The 24,689-nt window shown below is 36.1% G+C and overlaps 1 protein-coding gene across 4 annotated transcripts in view; it reads right to left on the bottom strand.

Annotated features, from left to right (window-relative positions):
* Nucleotides 1-24,689, bottom strand: part of sky (GTPase-activating protein skywalker) — a 151,624-nt gene that overhangs the window by 48,482 nt on the left and 78,453 nt on the right. For all 4 annotated transcript variants that reach the window (XM_089104691.1, XM_089104688.1, XM_089104690.1 and 1 more), the window contains exon 8: nt 19,796-20,014. In XM_089104691.1, the coding sequence (XP_088960817.1) occupies nt 19,796-20,014 (219 nt within the window). The remainder of the gene's footprint in view (nt 1-19,795; nt 20,015-24,689) is intronic.

The raw sequence follows: 24,689 nt of genomic DNA, 5'->3' as shown, positions 1-24,689 counted from the left end.
CTCTTAACTAAAACTAAACTAAACTAAAACTCTAAGCTAAGTCTCTAAGGTAAAACTCCAAACGCTTAACTATATCTAAACTAAACTAGAACTCTAACAAAAACTCTAAGCTAGGACTCTAAGCTAAAACTCTAAACTCTTAACTATTACTAAACTAAACTTCAACTCTAACAAAAACTCTAATCTAAGACTCTAAGCTAAAACTCTAAACTATTAAAAAAAAATAAACTAAACTAGTACTGAAACAAAAACTCTAAGCTAAGACTCTAAGCTAAAAACTCTAAACTCTTAACTAAAACAAAATAAACTAGAACTCTATCAAAAACTCTAAGATAAGACTCTAAGCTAAAATTCTAAACTCTTAACTATAACTAAACTAGAACTCTAACAACAACTCTAAGCTAAGACTCTAAGCTAAAACTCTAAACTCTTAACTAAAACTAAACTAAACTAGAACTCTAATTAAAACTCAAGTCTAAGCTAAAACTCTAAACTAAACTAGAACTGTAACAAAAAACTCTAAACTAAGACTCTAAGCTAAAACTCTAAACTCTTAACTAAAACTAAACTAAACTACAACTCTAACAAGAACTTTAAGATAAGACTCTAAGATAAAACTCTAAACTCTTAACTAAAACTAAACTAAACTAAAACTCTAAGCTAAGTCTATAAGGTAAAATACAAAACTATTAACTAAAACTAAACTAAACTAGAACTCTAACTGAAACTCAAAGGTAAAAACATCAAACTCTTAACTAAAATTAAACTAAACTAGAACTCTAACAAAAAAAACTCTAAGCTAAGACTCTAAGCTAAAACTCGAAACTAAAACTTAGCCAAACTAAAACTTTAAGTAAAACTCTAAGGTATGACTCTAAGCTAAAACTCTAAATTCTTAACTGTAACTAAACTAAACTTCAACTCCAACTATAACTTTTAAATAAGACTCTAAGGTAAAAATATAAACTCTTAACTAAAACTAAACTATAACACTCTAATATAAAACTCGAAACTCTTAACTAAAACTTAACCAAACTACAACTTTAAGTAAAACTCTAAGCTATGACTCTAAGCTAAAACTATAAATTCTTAACTGTAACTAAACTAAACTAAAACTCTAAGACTAAACGAAGCTAAGACTCTAAGCTAAAACTCTAAACTCTTAACTAAAACTAAACTAGAAATCTAACAAAAACTATAAGCTAAGACTCTAAGCTAAAACTCGAAACTCTTAACTAAAACTTAACCAAACTACAACTTTAATTAAAACTCTAAGATATGACTATAAGCTAAAACTCTAAATTCTTAACTGTAACTAAACTAAACTAAAACTCTAAGACTAAACGAAGCTAAGACTCTAAGCTAAAACTCTAAACTCTTAACTAAAACTTAACTAAACTAGAACTCTAATTAAAACTCTAAGTCTAAGCTAAAAATCTTAAACTAAAATTAAACTAAACTAGAACTCTAACAAAAAAAAACTCTAAGCTAAGACTCTAAGGTAAAACTCGAAACTCTTAACTAAAACTTAGCCAAACTAAAACTTTAAGTAAAACTCTAAGGTATGACTCTAAGCTAAAACTCTAAATTCTTAACTATAACTAAACTAAACTTAAACTCTAACTATAACTCTAAGCTAAGACTCTAAGCTAAAACTATAAAATCTTAACTAAAACTAAAATAAAATATAACTATAACTAAAACTCTGAGATAAGACTCTAAGATAAAACTCTAAACTCTTAACTAAAACTTAACAAAACTACAACTTTAATTAAAACTCTAAGATATGACTCTAAGCTAAAACTCTAAACTATTAAATAAAACTAAAATAAACTAAAACTCTAAGACTAAACGAAGATAAGACTATAAGCTAAAAACTCTAAACTCTTAACTAAAACTAAACTAAACTAGAACTCTAATTAAAACTCTAAGTCTAAGCAAAAACTCTTAAACTAAAACTAAACTAAACTAGAACTTGAACAAAAACTCTAAACTAAGACTCTAAGCTAAAAACACTAAACTCTTAACTAAAACTAAACTAAACTAGAATTCTAACAGAAACTCTAAAATAAAACTCTAAACTCTTAAGTAAAACTAAAATAAAACTATAATCAAAGAATATAGGTTAAAACTCTAAACTCTTAAATTATTTTACACTAAAAATCTAAATAAAACTCTAAGCAAGAGTCTATGGTAAAACTTTAAACTATTAACTAAACTAAACTAGAGCTAAAACAAAAACACTAAGATAAAACTCTAAAGTAAAATTCTAAAATCTTAACTAAAACTAAACTAGAACTCTAATAAAAACTCTAAGTCTAAGCTAAAACTCTAAACTAAACTAGAACTTCAATAAAAAAACTCTAAACTAAGACTCTAATCTAAAAACTCTAAACTCTTAACTAAAACTAAACTAAACTAGAACTCTAACAAAAACTTTAAGATAAGACTCTAAGCTAAAACTCTAAACTCTTAACTAAACTAAACTAAAACTCTAAGCTAAGTCTCTAAAGGTAAAACAACAAACTCTTAACTATAACTAAACTAAACTAGAACTCTAACTGAAACTCAAAGTTAAAACATCAAACTCTTAACTAAAACTTAACTAAACTAGAACTTTAACAAAAACTCTAAGCTAAGACTCTAAGCTAAAACTCTAAACTATTAACTAAAACTAAACTAAACTAGAACTTCAAAAAAAACTCTAAGCTATGACTCTAAGCTAGAACTCTAAATTCTTAACTGTAACTAAACTAAAATAAACTAGAACTCTAAATAAAACTCTAAGCTAAGACTCTAAGCTAAAAAACTCTAAACTCTTAACTAAAACTAAACTAGAACTCTAACTAAAACTCTAAGCTAAGACTCTAAGCTAAAAACTCTAAACTTTTAACTAAAACTAAACTAGAACTCTAACTAAAACTCTAAGCTAAAAATCTAAACTATAAAACTCTAAACACTTAACTAAAACTAAACTAAAATTCTAACAAAAACTCTAAGCTAAGTCTCTAAGGTAAAACTTCAAACTCTTACCTATAACTAAGATGTGGGTGAAAAGGATGGGTACTTCAATTTGTAAAAATGGGTTTAGAAGGGACATTAATAAAGGAACTTGCTCTGAAATGTCTTTTGAAAGGTATTTCTTGGTGTTGAGGTATCCAAAAAAGCTGTAAAGTATAATTGTGGGTGAAAAGGATAGATGCTTCAAGTTGGAAAATGGGTTTAGAAGGGATATTAAGAAAAGAAGTTGCTCTGAAATGCCTTTTGAAAGGTATTGCTTGATGTTGAGGTATCCAAAAAGCTGTATAGTTGTGGGTGAAAAAGATGGGTACTTCAACTTGTAAAATTGGGTTAAGTAATGACATTAAGAAAGGAAGTTGCTCTGAAATGCCTTTTGAAAGGTATTTCTTGGTGTTAAGGTATCTAAAAAGCTGTAAAGTATAGTTGTGGGTGAAAAGGACAGGTACTTAAAGTTGGAAAATGGGTTTAGAAGGGAACATCAAGAAAGGAAGTTGCTCTGAAATGTCTTTTGAAAGGTATTTCTTGGTGTTGAGGTATCCAGAAAAGCCTTATAGTAAAGTTGTGGTGAAAGGATTGGTACTTCAACTTGTAAAAATGGGTTAAGGAATGACATTAAGAAAGGAACTTGTTCTGAAAAGATATAATATAGCCTTTAAAAAATATTAAAAAATAGGGGCTCAGGGGCCTTTGGGGTGCCGGGGCCCTTTGGGGGGCCGGGTGGACCTTTGGAGACCGGGGGCTTTCTTCGGGGTTGGGATAGGGGGATCGGGGCCCTTTGGGTCGGGGTAGGAGGATCGGAGCCCTTTGGGGTCGGGGTAGAGGACCTCACAACACTGTTCAAATACAACTTGTTTACTATAATGACCACACTCAAACTTCTTCAAAAACACCTTCTAAAATCATCTTTTAAATTGTCTCTAACTGTTTCGCCGAAATAATTCCCTAAGATGTCTAAAACGGTTTCGCCCAAATAACCCCTAAACGTAATTTCAGCGAGTTCCTTTTGTTTTGGCATTTCTGCGCTGTCACATTTGAAATTACTAAGAAACCTGATTCCCGTGTTAATCTATTCATCGCTAAGATCATAACATCCGCTCGGAAACAATTCCCTTGGTAGAACTCCAAAGACATTAATACAGGCATTCGCTCGGAAACAATTCTCTTTGGAAACAAAAAATTAATTCCCCTTTCGTGAATCAATAATTCCCCTTAGAAACAACAAATTGATTCCCCTTTCGTGTCAAATCAATCAATCATGACATCAACTGTCACGTGTGATCTAAACTTTGCCTTGGAAACATTCTGGTCGAACTCCAAAGACATTAATTAACTTGACGTCATCTGTCAGACATTAATTAACTTCCACGGAGACAATTTGATTAATGACTGACAGCACAGGTGTTCGATATCATTGACCTAAAAAACCACGTTTTCTCCCTAGGGAGGCTATGCCCATATTTGGTGTCATGTCACGAGCTCATGAGGCCTTTCTACTGCTAGCTGCCCTCCAATCACTTTTAACTATTGCAAAGGGCACTAGCCCTTTGAATTTCCAATCGAATGAGCTTTTTTTTTGAAGTTTGTACGGCAACACCTTCTATAAAAACTTTATATTCCCCCAGGGCATAACTTAACACCCTTGCCTTGAGGGTTGTGGAGGAGTGTCCTCCTCAAAAACATATTTTTATCTGGAAATCAACTGCGCTGAACAAAACAGCTATTTCAAAATTTTGATTGGATCTGTTTGGGGAAATGATGGGCGTGGGGGGGGGGGGCTAGCTGCCCTCCAATCACTTTCGGCTATTAAAAAGGGCACTAGCACTTTGAATTTCCAAACGAATGAGCATTTTTTGAAGTTTCTACGACAACGCCTTATATAGAAACCTTATATGCCCCCAGGGCATAACTTAAAACCCTTGCCCTGAGGGTTGTTGGGGAGTGACCTCCTCAAAAACATATTTTCTATCTAGAAATCAACTACGATGAACAAAATGGCTATCTCAAAATTTTGATTGGATCTGTTTGGGGAAAAGGTGGGCGTGAGAGGGGGGTTAGTTGCCCCCCAACCCCCATTGCACTTCCTGGCTGAAGGGCCAAGAAACGGAGATCAGCACCGCCGGTAGAGACTGTAAAGTCGGGGATTATATAATAGAAGTACCATCAATTCTTTTGATGTATCTATTGATATCCAAATTCCGTTTTTTAGAGTTCGGTTACTATTGAGGTTACTCCTTATTTACAGTCCATTGCCAAGAACAGTTTGAACAAAACATACGATTTCAATGGAGTCAGTGTTGCCGGTTCAGCGTTGGAGTCGGTCAATCACTCTGACCAACTCCAAAACTGGATACCTGGTCAAACTTAATCGACGTAGTTCATTTTAGGCTCAGATTAACTTAGAGTAACATGGAGTTTACTATCAAACTCAGCCATAGTCATTAGGTATACCTTTCAATACATTGAGTTGCTAAAAAATAACCAGTATAAATAAGCTGCTTGCTATGCTCAGCCAGGACTCATGAATAGGGGTGGCCGGTGTTTACCCCCCCCCCCACCCGTGGAAATATCCCCTGGGAAATAAGACTTTCCAAATTTGAGAGTTTTATTTGAGTTTTTTTTCCTTAGGGGGGAGTAGTTTTGGTACTTGTATATTATACGCTACTCACTCAAGTTTAAGCTGTGTTAATCTCGAGAACAAACCGGTTTCTTCGTTAGTTTCTTTCAGGTTAGCACGAGACAAGACAAAGACAAGTGACATAATAGATGGGGAAAATAGAATTTGGGCTATATGTTTGCACATACGGGGGGGGGGGGTTAAAGTATTTGGACAGTTTGAAGTAAGAAAACAACTCTTACTTCATAATATGCAGAATAATTGTACACACTTTTACCCTCCCCCGCCCACCTAATGTGCAAATATATAGCCCAAATTTGCTTCTAAAGTAACGAAGAAACCAGTCTGTTCTCGAGTTTCCAGGACGGTGGGGGGTAATCGCCGGGGGGGGGGGGGGGGGGGGTTAAACGCCTAGAACCATGAATAGGAGAGTTGGATACAGTTAATTCTATTTGGTAACTTCCCTCGTTCTTGCTTGTTTGAACTCTTAGCTCCGACTTAATTATAGGCTTCTGGAATGGCAGAAAGTCAAGGCACATTCGCAGTGAGATTACTAATACCGAGATTTAGCTAGCGCTGCTTTACGCCAATGAGATTTTTCACGGAATTTTTTAGCCGATCAGAAAATCCTAAGAAAAATCTGACTCTCAAATTAGCGCTAGCTAAATCTCGGTATAAATAAAATCTCATTGAGAATGGACTCTTACTCAGAGTGAAGATCGAATGCATCCCTGAGTGGGCTGATCCCCCCCCCCAACCGAAAATTCTGTCCGAATCGTAGAAACGTAACAAAAATGCATATAAACAATTTTTTTATGCATTTTTTACGAAGTTTTTTGTTACCCCCCCCCCCCCAAAAAAATACCCTTCCCGAAAAAAAAAATCCTGAATAACCCCTTGGATATTACTTAGACCCTTTCTAGGAAGACGATCCCTATTTTCAAAACGTCCCCATTTTCTCCTGTTTCTGAAACTTTCATCGTATTTTCCCATTCGAAAAAAAAAACAAAAGCAAATTGCATATGTGTGATTTGGTGAACGGATAAAGCTGAATCTCGGCTATACTTGCCCATGGAACATTGAATAAAACATTATTGGACATTTAGTCCAGTAAAAGTAAGGAGGAAAGTGGGTCGACCCGGACAAAATTGCAACAAAAGGTTATTTTACACCAAAATGTTCAGAAAAAATCACTGAACAACATATCCAAAATTCGCTAAAATCGCCCGCCGGGAAAACCATCTGGGGGTCTGGGGCTGCTTAAAGGGGTTGGAAGGGGGCGAAAATTTAGGTATTTACATTTTTGACAATTAGGCAGCTTTTTTTACGCTAAAATGTTAAAAAAAATCGCTGAACAACATATCCAAAATCCGCTAAAATCGCCCGCCGGGAAAACACTCTGGGGCTGCTTAAAGGGGGTGGAAGGGGGCGAAAAAATAGGTTTTTTCATTTTTGACATTTGGGAAGCTTTGTTTACACTAAAATGTTCAGAAAAATTGCTGAACAACATATACAAAATCCGCTAAAATCGCCCGCCGGGAAAACCTTCTGGGGCTACTTAAAGGGGGTGGAAGGGGGCGAAAAATTAGGTATTTACATTTTTGACATTTAGGAAGCTTTTTTTACGCTAAAATGTACAAAAAAATCGCTGAACAACATATCAAAAATCCGCTAAAATCTCCCGCCGGGAAAACTCGCTGGGGCTGCTTAAAGGGGGTGGAAGGGGCGAAAAAGTAGGTTTTTTCATTTTTGACATTTGGGAAGCTTTGTTTACACTAAAATGTTCAGAAAAAATCGCAGAACGACATATCCAAAATCCACTAAAATTGCCCTCCGGGAAAACCTTCTGGGACTGCTTAAAGGGGTGAAAAATCCTTTTTTCGATTTTTGTTATTTCGGTACGTTCGGAGACTCGATTCTGGTATAAATCAACTCGCTGAAACTTAAAATGACGTTACTTCTATTGTAACACGTCTGTAACTTATCTTAAACTATAAATGGGATTTCAATAACTCCATTGCAAAAGGAAATAGCTTTTCTTTCGAAGTGTTCGAAAGATCAGATCAATGAAAGCCTGAAATACTTCAATCAGAAATACGGGAAAATCTCGTATGGCAATTTAAAGGAGTAGAGAAGTACTCCACTCGTTTTTGCTTTGGTAATCGTTGGAAAACTGGTTATTCAATGAGAATGAACCTCGTGAAGACCAGACTGCAGAAAAAGGGAAACTATAGGCATAGACGCATAGAAACTTGAAAAATCGTTCTTATTATCGTCTTCTTTTACAGTTGGAAAACAAAATATTAACAAGTCTATAAATAAATCACAGTTTTGATAATCATTATTTTTAGATCACATAATATTGAGAATCATCATTTCATTAATGAGCACTACAAAAGAGCACAACCACCGTTATTGCAAAAAACTAAAATTCTTCTTCTTCTAGAGATGTTGGTTCAGAGTTATTACAGCTTGTTCCCATGGACTCTCCGCAAGCAAGTGCGCAGGGCATGCCATTCTTATAGCAAGTGCATCTGGCCGTATCGCAACCTGATTTGCATTTGCAGTGGATAATTTGAAGAAGACTTTGGGGAGCTAGTTTCTTCTCCGTCATTACTGGGATGTAATTATCGGCAGAGAATCGCCATCCCCAGTTTTCCGGTTTCATCGCAGCAGCCTCGCTTTTCCATTCCATTACCTGCAAATACACGCGAAAAGAATGGCGCAGCTGAGGGTGTGGGAGGCATCCGATAAGGGCAGACAAATGCGGAAGAGGAAGCAAGCTTGTCCAAGAACAGGCGATGTCTCAAGGACACGAGTTTTTTCAGGCTTTCCTTTATAAATTCTCAAAAGAGCTTGTTCACCAGCTACAATGAGCTCGTCTTTCGTAGCCTTCGAGTCCATAAAGACCTTAGCGGCCTCACGGAAAGACGGATCGGACTGGTACAATGACAGTCCGACAGATTTACCAATTCCTTGTAATCTCGAAGTGGTGTCACAGCCTAGGAACGCGTGCAGAAATAGAATTGCACCACACACGTCACTTAGTTTTTCTTTGATGGAGCAAATATTCCATAGCTTATGTTCGTTTGAAGATTTCGCCTCGGATCTTAAATACAGGCCTTTTTGGGTGGCAGTGACATGATAGAGGAGAAAGATAAGGAGGTCAGTATCGTAGCCGATGAGACATTTCAACTGAATTCTTGCTCTATGAATGGTTGTTGTTACAATCAAAACATCCGCATCAGCAGAGGTTTTTTGTGCCGAACAACCTGTAGAGGACAATTTTTTTCCTATCCTATTGCTAGAACTATCCGCTGATTGTTTGTGCAGTTTTGCAAGAACTCTTCCTTCTTTCTTGTTAGCTTTGTTGTACCAGTGAATACTACCACTGGGCACTATTTACCCCTGAAACGTTTGAGGTGAGCCATACCTTTCGTCGAAAGACCATTGTCATATCCATCAAAAACTACCGAAGCTTTTCCAAATCTAGCGGTGACATACTTGACGTAACTTTCGTAAATGAAGTCAAATGTAGAGTTGGGTTGCCAAGTTAATTTCTGGAGCAGCCAGCCGCCGTCAACGACATAATGGCACGAGTCTAAGCGTTCATCCGAATGCTCCCCTGACGCCTTTCGAATTGCGTTTGACAGAGATGGTTTGTCGGCAGGACGCTGAACTTCATAAGATCCAAAAAGGGATGGGGGATACGTACAAAGCTCATACGACAAAAGGTCTTGAAGATCAAATTCTTCCCGGTTTACCACCGTAGCCAAGCACTGGAACAGAAACCCTGGACCTTCATGAATCGGTTCACTATGGATGTTAACAACTGATTTGGATGCCATTGTAACAGCCTTGTCTTTCTTCCGGAACGAAAATGAATCAGCTGCCTTCCCAGTCATTTCGTCTAGAATTCGGGCTCTAACTTCTTTCGTGTTTCCGCATCTATATTAGCTGATGCAGTTACGCCGGCAACGATGTTGAGGAGCCCTCCGTGTTCTCTGAACGGAATCAGGGTTCGCTAAAATTCTAGGACCGCCTCCGTGTCATCAGTATCTCTCTTCATCCGTCACTGGAGCGTTTCGACGTGTTGATCCCTTGTTTAGTAACTCAGGCTAGTCAGACCTTAAATTGAGGCATTTACTTCAGCCCAGATCGGCATCGAAAAAGCCCATATTAGACGCTGAGTTTGTGTGATCCCCCGTCCACGAGTTAGTCCACCTGTTGTCTTCAAACTGCGCATTAGAGCTTGCTCAATGACTAGATCCGGTGACAATCCAGTCCAGTACCGATCGCTTCTTCTTATAACAAATTGACCGATTTCGAAACTTGAGTAGAGCTCTGGATTGTTTTCTTTCAGGTCAAGCTTTCTTTCAGATAACCAGGTTCCCGACGAATAGCGAAGCAAAAAAGAGTGAGGTACTTCTCTGCTTCTTTAAGTTCTATATTTTCCTCTATTGCTTTTCGCAGGCTGTTCGAAGTATTTCAGGCGTCCATTGTTCTGATCTTTCTATAAAACTTCGGAAGAAAAGCTACTTCCTTTATTTTGGCAATTTAGTTATTAAAATCTTATTTTTTGTAGTTTAATATAAGTTATAGAAGTGTTACAATAAAAGTGACATCATTTTCGGTTTCAGCGACTTGATTTATACCAGAATCGAGTCTCCGAACGTACCGAAATAACAGAAATCGAAAAAAGGATTTTTCACCCCTTTCACCCCCTTCAAGCAGCCCCAGAAGGTTTTCCCGGCGGGCAATTTTAGCGGATTTTGGATATGTTGTTCTACGATTTGTTTCTGAACATTTTAGTGTAAACAAAACTTCCTAACTGTTAAAAATGTTAATGCCCAATTTTTCGCCTCCTACCACTCCTTTTAGGCAGCTCCGGAAGGTTTTCCCGGAAGGTAATTTTAATTGGTTTTCGATAAGTTGTTCAATTATTTTTTCTGAAAGTTTTGGTTCAAGAAAACCTTTTATTGCAATTTTTTCCCGGTCAAACCGTACTTACTTTTACTGGCCTAATTGAACATACAAAACTGGACATCGAACACAGGACCTCGACGATAATATCACCAAAATCATTAGACCACTGATGAGAGCAAAATAAACTTCGGTCTTCTGAAAAAAACTGTCTGCGCAGTAAGATCAGAGTCCTCTGATTTTCTTAAGTAATTGCCCTTGTCAAAAATTTAAAATATCAGCAGACTGATTAGACAAAAGCGGACCTCGTCCAGGGTTGCCACCTGGTGACAAAAAAATCACTAAATTTTAGTGATTTTCTGGTTGATTCAGTGATTTTCTTCAATAGTCTAGTCATTTTTGTTGTTTAGGCAATTCAAAAAAATCACTAGAAACAGTGATAAATCACTAGGGACAGCGACCCTTGCCTTATCTTCTTACCCTGAACTTGGACACACCTTTATATCTTCATACTCCAAGCTTGTATGCCAAGCGAGTTTATAAGAAAACAGGAAGTAAAAAGATATCTGATATTGTTGACAGTCCCTTTTTTTCTTTCACATCTTTTCACAATATGGTAGGTAATATTACACCCCTTGAGGTGATAATGCTATGCAAAAATCCCTATTCCAAACTATAGGTCGCAATTGAATATCTAGAACATGATCTTGTTGTCAAATGAAACAGGAAGTAGATATAAGACATTTTGGATGAAATGAAGTTAAGTTGCCATGCAACATAGCTTCCCAGTTTTGACATGGAGTTCCCAGTGGAATACACGTAAAGCAACCTAAATCCAAATTTTTGGAAACCAATTTATAAGTCTTAAAATTAGTCAGGCACGTACGCCATTTGGACCCGCACCCAAGGCCATATCCAGGGGAGGGGTTAGAGGTTTTGAATCCCCCCCCTCCCCGAAATGATTGTCCGAGTCGTAAATGTGTAACAAAATACATACAATCAAATTTTTGATGCGTGTTTCAAAAGTTTTGCTTTGTAACCCCCTCCCCCCTTTCTGAACAAGAATCCTGGATAATGCCTCGTCCGAATCTGTCCAAAAATCTCAAAAGTCTAGCTTATTTATCTGTAATCCCCAGTAATTCTGAGAATTCACCTATTTTTATGTCCCCCCCTCCTACAAAAAATATTGCTATCCAAGTGCCTGTGAGCAGGATTTACTTCTCCTTTTGCATTGCAAGATTCACGGAACCATAAAAAAGCAAGATGTGCCAGAAGTTATAGCAAATGTCCTCCCTATCTTGGGAGGGGGGAGTACACAAAAAATAAAAAATACATAAACCATTTATTTATATGCATTATTGTTATGTTTCTACGGGTTGGAATAAAGCTTCGGGGTAATCCCCCCCCCCGGATATGGCTTTGTATATGAATATATATATATATATAATATATATACATATATATTATATATATAATATATAAATACATTATATATATATATATATATATATATATATATATATATATATATATATATATATATATATATATATATATATATATATATATATATATATATATATATATATATATATATATATATATATATATATATATATATATATATATATATATATATACATTTATTGTCATATTATTATTTTCCGGTGAAAAATGATCTACATTGGTCACGACTTCGGAAAAAATCGTTTTTCACTTCTAGTCCCATTAATGTTCTTCAAAAATCGTCTGCTGACTGAAATTAAAGACCCCTGAAAGTTCAAATCCTTGAGCAGAAGTAGGAGGAGTTTCAAAATGGAATTTGTATGTTGACAAATCAGTTGGTTCTGAGCTTTTAGACAAAGATATTCCCGTTTCATAGCTGTGAAGTGAGCGCCGGATTCTTAATTGCTTCACACTAAATGCTACGCATTGCAGAAAAAAGTTACTATGATAGTCTGTATACCAGGAGAACGAGCTTCGCTGGAGGATTATTGTTTACTTAATTAAATTAATTAAAAAAAAAACTATCCAAAAATGAAGTTTTTCAAAGAAAGGTAAAGAGCCATATTAAACAAGACCAGCAAAAAAATTCTATGAACAGAAACTAAATAAAAAATCATAGGAAACATAGAAATAAAAGGTACTAACGTAAATGAACAAATAAGTCTTAAAACGGGTAAAAATTAAATTTAATGTTCAAGTCAAACTTAAAACGAACAAAAATTACTACAAACAGGAGATTGACTATTGCCGTTTTCCCCCTTCCCTAACAGTGGAAGTCTAAAGCTTGTGTCGTCAATTGTGTTTTATTGAAAGCTATATGTAACCTATCTTTGACACTATACGGGAGCTTGGGGTTGACCTGGACGTTTTTTTTTTTTTTTTTCTCAAAAATCTCATTAACTAACAGACATATCTGGGCGTTCCAAGCAACCCAATGTGTGTCCAGTAATTCCGCACCTACAAGAATTTTTCGCGATTGTTATCTTCGCCGGTTTTTCTGAAACGGTTTAAAAAACAAAACAAAAATCGTCCGAAACAACCCCAGAGTACGGGGTTGTTTCGGACATCCCACGGGTTGCTTGGACACCTTATAGTATAGTCATAAAATTCTCAATTATTATGGAACATCTTAATACAAAATTTTTTTTTGCGAAAGCTAAACTTGGAAAAAATCAAAGTTGAAGCCGAGAGCTTTCGCAGCTCTCTTTGTACCACCTGTCGAAACTGGAGAAGTAAACTTCACTTTACTATGATCTTTTGAAACTGAAGCCTGGTCAATAGGATGAGGAAAAACGAACTTTGTCCCAAAAAATATTTCCAATTCTGACAACGAAAATCAAGAGTACAAAGTCATCAGGAGCTAGGATATTTACATTAGAAAGATTGTCTGTTACCGTTTCTCCTAGATGTAGAGATTCATCAAAACTGCCATCCATGAAAAGACATCCTTGTAATTTATCCTTAATATCTTCATCTCGGTCAGCCACCCTCAGATTTCTTGCTTTCTTTGGAAGGGTGGCGATAACTTTCTTCTGAGATCTTTTTCTATTTTCTACCATTCACTGTAGTTCTTCCTTTTCCGGTGTTTCTGTAAGTATTCTAGTTCTTTCTCTTTATTTTTCTCCCTTACCTTTAGTAATTATAGGTGGCACACGGGGAAATGGTCTATAGACCGAAACATATTAAGGTTACAAGGGATACGAACAGTGAGGTTCAGAGATATTTAAGATTACCCCATTTTCTTTGCAATAGTTGACTACTTGGATGTCCAGGTAACTGTCATGATTGTCTAGTAACAGTAAAGTTTGGTTTCTTTTGATGATCTCGTATGCTTCACAAAATGTTTCATTGTCTCCAAAAAGGTTTCAGAATTAATCCAACCACTTGGATGAGCTAGTCCCAAAGAACCCAGGGGGCCCATCTTTCAGCGTCCATGGTTGGAAATTAACCCTTTTAAACAAAAAAAAACTGGAGGTACTTGGTTATCTGTCACACTAACAAAACAGACCATGGCTATATTTGAACACGTTCTGCTGATGTCGTCTAGACCACTTGCTTCTGGCCCTTCTTGGCAAGCACTCTAGGATTAGGCAATACAGTTGGGACACCTATTCCGTCGATGTTCCAAATACGCTTCGGAGGGATTTGGTATTCAGCATAGACTAAGGCAAGGTTCTCGAATAATCTCCATACAAACACTTCGTTGAAACCACTTGCTTTAGCTTGACTTGTTGCATCGGAGAATCTGATAGAAACCTCACTGTTCCGCTTGAGGAATGCAGTCATCCAGTATATCTAAGCTTGTGCCTTGATTCGCATAATGAAAAAAAAGGAAAGAGCATAAAGAGAATGGAAAGAGCATAAAAAACGCATCGAGTGATATGTTCAGTTTATTCGTAGGTCAGAAATGTGGACTGCTCCAAATTTACCTCAATAGCAAAGCTGTAGCCTATATCGTTGGGCTAAACACATATGCGCTTCCCTCCTGGGGTTAATTTGACAAAACGGGTTGTTTCAGACACTTTCAAAAAACCGTCCGAACCAACCCGACTATGGTGTCCGAATCAACCACACAATGACCATTTCTAAAAAATCGCTTCTAAAAAAAAATAGTTAAGGTGAGTCCAATGTGTGGCTAGCTGTAGCTAGCAACATGAGAAGTCTAAGTACCTGCCAAAAATCAACTATGTACTCACGTAAACATCACAGTTACAAAACTGGCACATGCTAGTGGAAATAAAAAATACAGTAGCTTAAAAGTGGTTCAAAGAAAATATCTTTGAAACGCGTGTTCGGAAACTTTTGAAACTTTTGCGAAAAGTTGGCCACTTGTCAACACTCGATGTTAATTTTTGGCAAAATTTTTCGTGCAAAATTTGATTTTATAATGGCAATGTCCGAATCAACCCATGTCCGAAACAACCCGAAGCTCCCCTACTGTTATTTTTCATAAAATCGACGACAAATAAATATAAAATCCCTATAGTAACCAAGATGACTATTCAACAAGCTTTAGACTTTTATGGTTAGGGAAGAGAGAAAAGGGCAGTAACTAAACTCCTGTTTGCAGTAATTTTTCGCAATTTCTTGCAATTTTTTTTGTAATTTTTCTAAATAGTTATTAGTAATTAATTCATTTTCGTTTTTTGTTTGCCAAAGCTTAATTTTTGGTTAATATATTGAATATTTCTCCGGTTTTTCATGTCTCTGGCAGAAGAATTAAAATATCCTATCTAATCCAATAATTAAAATTAGTGACTTTTGATTTATTTCAATATCCCCCTTAACATTCCCTGAAGGTTTCAACTAAATGTCATAAACCATTCCTGGGACATTTCAGATACGCCCTTCTGACAGCCGAGATGCACACAGTATCTTTTGATTGAATGTTCTCACCCTTAGCTGCTCCTATAATATTGCAGACCTACCCTTTTGATTTAGTTTACAACCCCCTTCGCATTCCCTGAAGGTTCAAGAACTGCTCAACATGACCAAAAAGTTTCAAATTAATGCTCTCAGCCGTTTCTGATATATTGCTGATGCACCCTTTTGACAATCAGCATATACATAGTTTTTTTTTTTTTTTTTAAACATTTCCTAACGTTCCCTGAAAATAGTCACAAGCAAATGTAGTAACAGTTGCAAGCAGTCGCAGTCACAGTCGCAAGTTGTCGCAGTCGGAAGTAGTCACTGTCGCAGTCGCAATCAGCTGCATTTGCAGCCGCAGTAGAAGTAGGAATAGTGGCCCTGAAAGTTTCAAGTTGATACCCTTACTCGTTCCTAAGATATTGCATATACGAATCTTTGATAGCTTGGATAGCGTCTTTTGATTTAGCTCGACATACCCCTCATTCTCCAAAATTTCATCTCAATACGCTTAGTCTATTCGGACAAACCAAGGATAAAAATTTCTCTCCTTTCCCAGTGATAAATCCTGCACGTTAAAAATGGAAAAAAATTGGACAGTTTACAGCCCTTGCCCCGGGGGTTGCGGGGGGGGGGGGCATGGCATTTCCGGAGACATATCCATTAGACCTTGGGACTATTTTGAATAAAATAGCTGTTTAAGATTTCTATCACGGCAAAGGGGAGCATCTAAAAAAGGCCAGAGGAGGGGGCTGGTTACCCTCCGTTCCTTTTTCAACTTCCCTCACAACATGATTTTGAAGTTCCAACTTAATACCCTTAGACATTCCTTAGATACTGCTATTGTAGCCTTTTGACTGCCCTCCTGCATATAGTGTGTTTTGGTTTTGTTTTACATCCCCCTCAACATTTTCTAAAGGTTTTACCTTAATAAACTTAGCCTTTTTGGAGACCAACGACCAAACAAGCCTTATTTCCCAATAACAAACCTTATACACAAACAATGGGCAACTTGCATAAATTACAGCCCTTGCCCTGGGGCGTGTACGGGTTTTTTTAACCCTAGAGAAAGAGTTATTTTACGTTTGGACTACTTTTAAAAAAAAAAAAAATGGCTATCTCAAAATTTTGATGATATGCATTTGAGGAAAACAGAGCGTGAGAGATTAGTGGCCCCACGAACACTTTTGAGTCTGAAATAGGGCACTAGAGATCTTGATTTTCAATCTAATGAGCCCCCTCCAAAATTTATACGACAACCCCTTCCATATGAAATACATCTGGGGAATAAAAAAAATTATGGTTGCAGCGGTAGCAGCAACCTAGCAAAAGCGAACCACAGCCTACAGTAAGAAAAAGTCAACAATGCGTTTAGAAAAAAAAAACTGCCTAGAGAAAAAAAAAAATGCCATTCCGACATTGATTCAGAAATGGTAACTATTATTTCAGTTCATCTTAAGGGTAAAAGTTTACTGCGAGAAGAAATTTATGGTGATTTCGAAAAAAAGCCTGAAACCCATCGAAAATAGCGTCAGACCAGAATGAAAAGTGTACCATTGGAATCAGCGTGGTCGAAAACCTTGTACAGGGAAATTACAGTCCCCCACCTTGAACAACAAGGCAACTCACTTTTTTGCATGGGTAGCACTGATCTGTCTCCCTTCTTTTTTTTTCTTCCAGCACTAACGGGTTATCAGAACATCATAGTATCTACGTGCTTTTTATAAATTCCATCAATATAGCAGTGTCATATAGCAAGCGTCATATAGCACAAAAAACGACACTTTTTGTGTCATTTCTTAAGGGGTGGGGCTAGCTGGTTGGCAGAACATCGTAGACAGATTTTTGATAGCTCATATAAAAACTAGTGCTCATATCTACGTTCTTTCTATAAATTCCACCATCTTCAAGTTCCAAATGGCACTAAAAACGGCACTTTTGGTGCCATGTCTCAAGTGGAAGAGCTGGAGCTAGAGGGCTACCAGAACTTTTTAGAGTGATGTTTAAGGGCTCATTTTCAAGCTATTGCTCATATCTACGCGCTTTTTATTAATTCTACCATCCGTAAGTGCGATATAGTCCTAAAACTAACACTTTTGGTGCCACTTCTTAAGTGGAAATGCTTGGAAGTATGAAACGGAACTATTCTAATAATTATGCTACAAAACTCTTAACTAGAGATTTACAAGAATATCTCCCATATACTCCCCCTCCAAGCCTCCTTAAACAATAGATTAAGTTAGATCAATGGAGACGCAGTTCAGTTAGTTGATGCGTTATGCTTCAAGTCAGAATGTCAAGCGTTCAATTCCTGCATGGGATTTTTTTTTCAATCTTAGTTGTTTTTTTTCTCCTTCTATATGATTTGATTATTTTTCTGATAATTCACTATTTTTGTAAATGTGATGCACTTATTTTTTAAGCTTGTCAAGTATTTTAATTCGAAAGGGAATAGAGCTCATCCTGTTTCATGGTTTGTAACTACATTCTTTTAGTAGATCACTAAATATATACTCCAACCCCTTGCCACATGGGGGTTGGACATGGGGGTAGGCATGTGGTTCTGGAACCACTCAAAGTTGTATATTATAAGAAGGATTACTTATTTTCATATTTACTTAGTCAAATTATTTACTAATATTTACTATTTGATAGACAGGATAAAACTATTTGTAATGAATAGGCTATAGAGATATCATACTACTAAAGACCTATTTGCATTTTTTTTTTCTGTGATATTTTTTTTAGTTGTCAGTTTACATTCCAACATTTTTTTTTGTTTATTGCTATGCGATACCTGTATGTCTAAGATTTTTTTGTGTTTAGCAGGGGGGGGGCTTAGGGAAATAAGTTAGAGATACGAAAATTTGCTTACGTTTTGAAAATCTTGAAAATCTTCTTTAGAAAAACAGTTACTTCTAAAACGCCAAGGAAATCGATAAGCGATACCACCCTTAAAAGTTAATTCTTATTGCGCAGTTTATTTTTAATATAGAAGACCGTATGTTTTTTTTCTAGTTGGAAAGAAATTCCGATATATACTGGATGAATCAGGAAGATTAAACCTATAAATCTTCTGTAATCCTTTTGTGAGAAAGGCTTGATATCTAGATAGTTTCCATGAGAGGGAAAGCTGGTATAACTTTTTCAGAGTTATATAAAAATAATTATTTTCACTTCTTGATGATAGTCTATCATCCTAGGGCAGAACTAAGATAGACACTCATACAAAAAGGGTAATTTAGATAATTTATCAATTCTGTGAGACATTTGATGGCAATTGGAGACCAATTCTCTCTATACAATGGAGAATTTCAAGTTATGATACAAATTTTAAAGCTAGTCTAGTCCTAATACTATCAAGATGGCAACATTTTGATCTTGTCTAGAAAACAATCTTATCCTAAAATGCTTTATTTTTATATACTATAAAAAGTGTCCATAAATGGTTTACTTTTACTGTACCAAAAATCCTATATTGTTTTGTGTTTTCAGTAAAGCGCTAGTTTTCTATAGTCCTACAAACACAAGGAAATGTCATCAGTTTCTTTATTTGTACTAGTTTTCCTATATATGTTAGATAGACCGTAAAGTAATAATTTTTGTTCATTGTAAGTTCCAACTTCGCTCTTTACTTCCCTCAGAAATTTTTTTCTTTTTAAAATTAATAATAATAATACATTGAGGCTCTTTACCAGAGGCAATGTTATAGCGTTGCCTCTGATTGCTCGTAATAAGATAATTGATCATTTTTCGGTGTAAAAAAACCAAGTATACAGGTTAAAACTTTGGGAAAGTATTTTTATTTTTGGGAAAAACAATTTTGGAAAATCATTTTTCATCTGAATGACACCAAAAATACTTAGACGTCCGATACTCAAATGGCTTTACTTTCTACAGCGAATACAATAAAATAATGAAATTTAAGTCGTTTTGCGAAAAAGATCTTTAAAAATGGAAATAAGCTCTGCCAGAATTGTATATATATGTATATATATATGTAAATATATATATATATATATATATATATATATATATATATATATATATATATATATATATATATATATATATATATATATATATATATATATATATATATATATATATATATATATATATATATATATATACATATATATACATATATACATATATATATATATATATATATATATATATATATGTATATACACATATATATATATATATATATATATATATATATATATATATATATATATATATATATATATATATATATATATATATATATTTCTAAATCTTTTTGTAAGCTTGAATTCTAAAAGAGCAAAAACAACTTGCTAAGAGCTGTATCGAGAAGTACAAAAAAAAGAGGCTTACCTCCCGAACAGTTACTGTTTTGGAGTTTTGCTGCAGAGTCTGCTGACATTGACTAGGAGGAATCGCATCGCTTGATAAGCTTCGAGCGAAGTGAGGGCGTATTGAGATCTTGGAATTCGATTTCAGGTACATTTCGTGCTTTAAAAAAATTTGGTCGATTTCGACAGCCTTTAGTCCCCGTATACTATAAGCTTGCTTTATCAGCTTCTCCGGACTTATCTAAATAAAAAAAAAGTGACAGGGTTACTCTAGGGGGTTAATAATATATACTCGGTATGAAAGCTTGTTACAAAACAGGGTTTAAGACATTCTGTCAAACAGGAAAGATAGCAGGACATACCCACTATACGAATAGTATGAAAGCATTTTAACTGAATCAGAGGTAGCGCTCTAGTTCTGCCTAAGCAGGGCATATACCTGCAATGTATTATTGTTTGTTTTCTTGGCCACTTCGTTTGGAGGTGGTGGTTTTAGAAACTTCAGGGGAGGAGGGTTCACACGATTGGAAATTGAAAGTTGTAGTGCGCTCCTAAAGAACAAAAAGTGATTGGAGGGCAACCAAACCCTTTCCCAGCCCTTTTTGCAACCCGCAACACCTCCCCATAAGTCCTCCAAGGAATTTGATCATAATTTTGAGATGGTCATTTTGTTCAAAATAGTTAAAAGGTCTAATAAATATCCCTCAAAAGATGGTACCACTCCAAGAGCCGCTTGGACAAGGGCCGTAAATAATGCAAGTTACCCGTTGTTTACGCATAGTTTTAATAATAAAATAGGGGACAGGGGCTTGCCTGATGTTGGGTCGATTGGATCGAAACACTATGGGATCGTTCTTCGGGGCAAAAGGATGAAACACTTTGTTGTGGGAGGGGACTTTAGGGTGCTTGGAACTGGGCCAAATTGTTTGTGTCCCTGGTCAGTTTGAAAACTTCCAATCGTAAGTGCTTGGGTCAAGAGGAATCTAGTATACAAAATTTGAAAAAAACTACGTTTTCTAAAGAGTTAAAGAGGCTGAGTTACAAGGTCGAACCTTAAAACGTACAGGGATTAGGAGGCACAGTTGGGGGGCTGCCGCCCCCCAAACCCCCCGCTTTCGCAGCCTTTAAATAAAAAAAAAAAAAATTAAAACTGAAAGTAAGGAGCGACATTAAATCTTAAAACGAACAGAAACTATTCCGTATATGAAAGAGGCTGTGCCCTCCTCAACGCCTCGCTCTTTACGCTAAAGTTTGACTTTCTCACAACTCTTTTTTTAAACAATAAAAACTTTTTTTAAACAATGAAAAGCCTCTTTCATATACGGAATAATTTCTGTTCGTTTTAAGATTTAATGTCGCTCCTTACTTTCAGTTTAAATTTTTTTTTTTATTTAAAGGCTGCAAAAGCGGGGGTTTGGGGGCGGCAGCCCCCCAACTGTGCCTCCTAATCCCTGTACGTTTTAAGGTTCGACCTTGTAACTCAGCCTCTTTAACTCTTTAGAAAACGTAGTTTTTTTCAAATAATTTCTGCACGTTTTTATACAGTTTATTACTTATTATTGCTTGACTAACTGTTAGCTGATCGTGTCAGGAGTTAAAGTTGGGGGGCTCCTGCCCCCCAAACCCCCCGCTCTTGAACATTTTTGTGTTAAGGCTTTTAATTCCTGAATACTCAAATCACGTCGTACAGGGTGCCTCCTAATCCCTGTACGTTTTAAGGTTCGAACTTGTGACTCAGCCTCTTTAACAGCCCCCCCAACTGTGCCTCCTAATCCCTGTACGTTTTAAGGGTTGACCTTGTAACTCAGCCTCTTTAACTCTTTAGAAAACGTAGTTTTTTTCAAATAATACACATAAACAGGTTAGACATGCTTTGTTATGAAAATTGACGCGCAGATATTTTCATAACAAAGCATGTCTAACCTGTTTATCTGTATTATTTGAAAAAAACTAAGGTTTTTCGTAAATGTAAATTTGGGGGATAATTTTTTCGATCTGAAAATATCAAAAGGCCCTAACAGGTTGAATTCTGCTTCAAATGAGTCCCCATTCACCCAGATCCGTTGCCAACTGTGGCCTGTAGGCGTGGCTAAGAAAAAAAAAAGAAAAGAATTTTAAGTGGCGATGTTTGGTTTTTTTGAAAACAGGGACGGAGGGATCAGATTGAGCTGAAATTTAGAGGATATGCTCCCAGGTCCTAGGAAAGCTTAACCTCTAAACTTCAGCCCAATCGGACAACGTTAAAGGGGGGCTGTGGTGGGAGGGTCCAAACTTCCGGCCCAGTTTACCCCACGAAGATAAAGTCGGAGGAGGATGAAATTTTGCAAGTTTCTTAGTTTGAGCTTGGGCTACAAAATGCGATCACCGCCGTCTCTCTGCGACCTCTAGGACCTGAAATCGCTTAACATTGTGGTGGGTCGCCTCTTTATAGAGGCACAAGTGTGCCTCCTTGAAAATTGCTCTAGGGTATGGCATATCTCCAACAGACCAAAAATACGATGGAAGGGGTGGTTGTAGAATCTTGAGAAGGGGCTCATTCGGCTGGAAATTGCTAGTTTTCGAGTCCTTTTTGAAGGCCACGGATGATTTGAGGACCAGTCTCCCTCCTTTGCCAATTTATGCTACTCCCTCCCCATAACACCATGACACTGGATCTACGTTTTGAGGTAGTCATTATAATCACAAACGTCAAAAGGTCTAGTAGTTATGTATCCGTGGCCGAAACCACCACCAGAATCTCAGGGACAATGGCTCTAAAATATTTAAGTTACTCATTGTTCACTGATAGGTTTCAGTAAAAAAGACAGCCATATTTGGTCTTGGTTGTCCGATCAGCAAAGAACTCTTAAGGATCGTTCGCTAGGCCAAGACTTCCAGAGCACGCAAGGGTATAAACCTACTCTGGAAACGAAACATGTGCCTAAATAAATCAAAAGACGCTATGAGCATCTGAATTTTCGAATTATCTGTGATAACTCGGAAATGGTTTGGGGGATCAGATAGGAACTTTCAGGTTGTGTTTGGGGCGGGGGGGGGCTGTAAGAACATATCCCTAATTTTGATCTTGAGAATAGTTAAAGGTAGATCGTAAGACACTATGTAAATCCAGTTAGTCGAAATTGCCGATCTGCAATATCTTGAGGACGGCTTGGGTATTGGTAGCTTTGTAATGGATACTGGGAGGCGGCTAGACAATTATTGTCTCTTATTCATCAACATTATTTTGCATTATAAGCTCTTTTGGAACCTACAATCTATCATGGTTGCAGCTGCAATTCACCACAACCTACTAAAAAACGAACCACGCCACATAGTAACAAAAAATTTAAATGCCGCTTAAAAAGTATGCAGTGAGAAAAAAATTGTCATTTATAGCTGATTCAGGGCTGGTAACTATTATTTCGATTAGTCTTAATAGTAGATTGTTATTTTCAAAACACATTTATGGGAATTTCGAAAAATAGCCCCATTCACAAATGGCGTTTAGATCAAAACGAGAAACCATTGGAAACGCCATTGCCGAAAATCCCATACAGGCAACTTATAGCCCCCACGTTGACAACAAGGAAAATCTCTTTTTAGCCATGTCCTGATAAGATAAATAAGATATTTATTTCAAAAAGTTGTTACCAACAGCGCCGAAGGGCCGAATTCAAATTTCGGAGTCAATAAATAAAAACAGACAAGCAAAAACATAAATAGCAACAAAAACTACACGACTGGCAAAATAACGTAAAAATCAAATTATCAGAATGAAAATCCATTCATTAGTCATTCTTCAAACTGAGACTGGTCACAACATGTTAAAAAGATAAAAACGAACAAAACTCAATAAAATTAAATACAAACTTTTTTTTTTACATGGACATAAAAAAAGAAGGGGAAAAAGCGAACCAATATAAAATATGGGCAGCACCTGTACAAAGTAATAAAAAGAGGGAAACTAGCTAGATATTAGTTTATTTTTTCTGTATTTTAGGGGAAGTTTTTTTTCATATCTGGAGGTAAAGCAGCGAACGGGAGACAAGGTAGGAACAGGCAGGGAAACAACCAGAGGAAGGCAGAATTTGGGTGAGGAGTCTTTTCAGAAAAATGTGTTCCGTGTGAGGATTTGTCGCTACATTAAAAAACAACGGAATCAAACATATATCTCCTGCACTCAAGCGTTTCTCGTCTCATCAAAGAGACTCATGTAATTAGATTAGATAGATAGATTTATTTTCCATATATCAATAAAATAATTGCATAACAATCTACAAATCCCCACAAAGGCTCCATGGCCTGTAGGAGGGGGATTATGAAAATATCATATAAACATTAAACATTTAAACGATTAACATTTGAATATATAACATAAAATTAACTTTTAAACATATAAAAATAAGCATTTAAGCTGTTAACATGTAAAGCATTTGCTTCATAAAATGTAGAAAAGAAACAACAACAAAAACAAGGAGAGTTCACTAAAATTATATATTTTATAAAAGTATCATACTAATAAAAGTATAAAGGTCTTTGCCAGAAAAAACGACAACATATTCTTCCTTTTCCCAATGAATTTGGACCTCCTGGTAAATGGACTTTTTGCCTATCGCCCAATGAAATTATATAGAAATCCTCAACAGTACTTAGCCAAATGAATACAAATCACCTGGAACCAAGATTGAATAAAGGTAAAGAACCATTCAAAACCTACTCTGACACCGTGGTTCTATCGCCATGCCTACAAACTCCATTTTTTCGACTTAGTATTTTTCTAAATTTTAAAGTACTCACTTCTGGAAAGCAAGGAGAGTCAGAAATTTGGGGAGCTTGTGAAGAAATTACTTCTAACTACGATTAAAAAAAAAAATCCCCCTTTATGATATATAAAAGCTATGTTTAATAAACTATGTTTTTTAGCTACAACTTGAGTT

The sequence above is a fragment of the Artemia sp. Qi Xiang Cuo genome, chromosome 18 (assembly GCF_049724085.1).
Source record: "Artemia sp. Qi Xiang Cuo chromosome 18, ASM4972408v1, whole genome shotgun sequence".
Classification (NCBI taxonomy): Eukaryota; Metazoa; Arthropoda; class Branchiopoda; order Anostraca; family Artemiidae; genus Artemia; species Artemia sp. Qi Xiang Cuo.
This window is presented reverse-complemented; position numbering and strand designations above follow the sequence as displayed.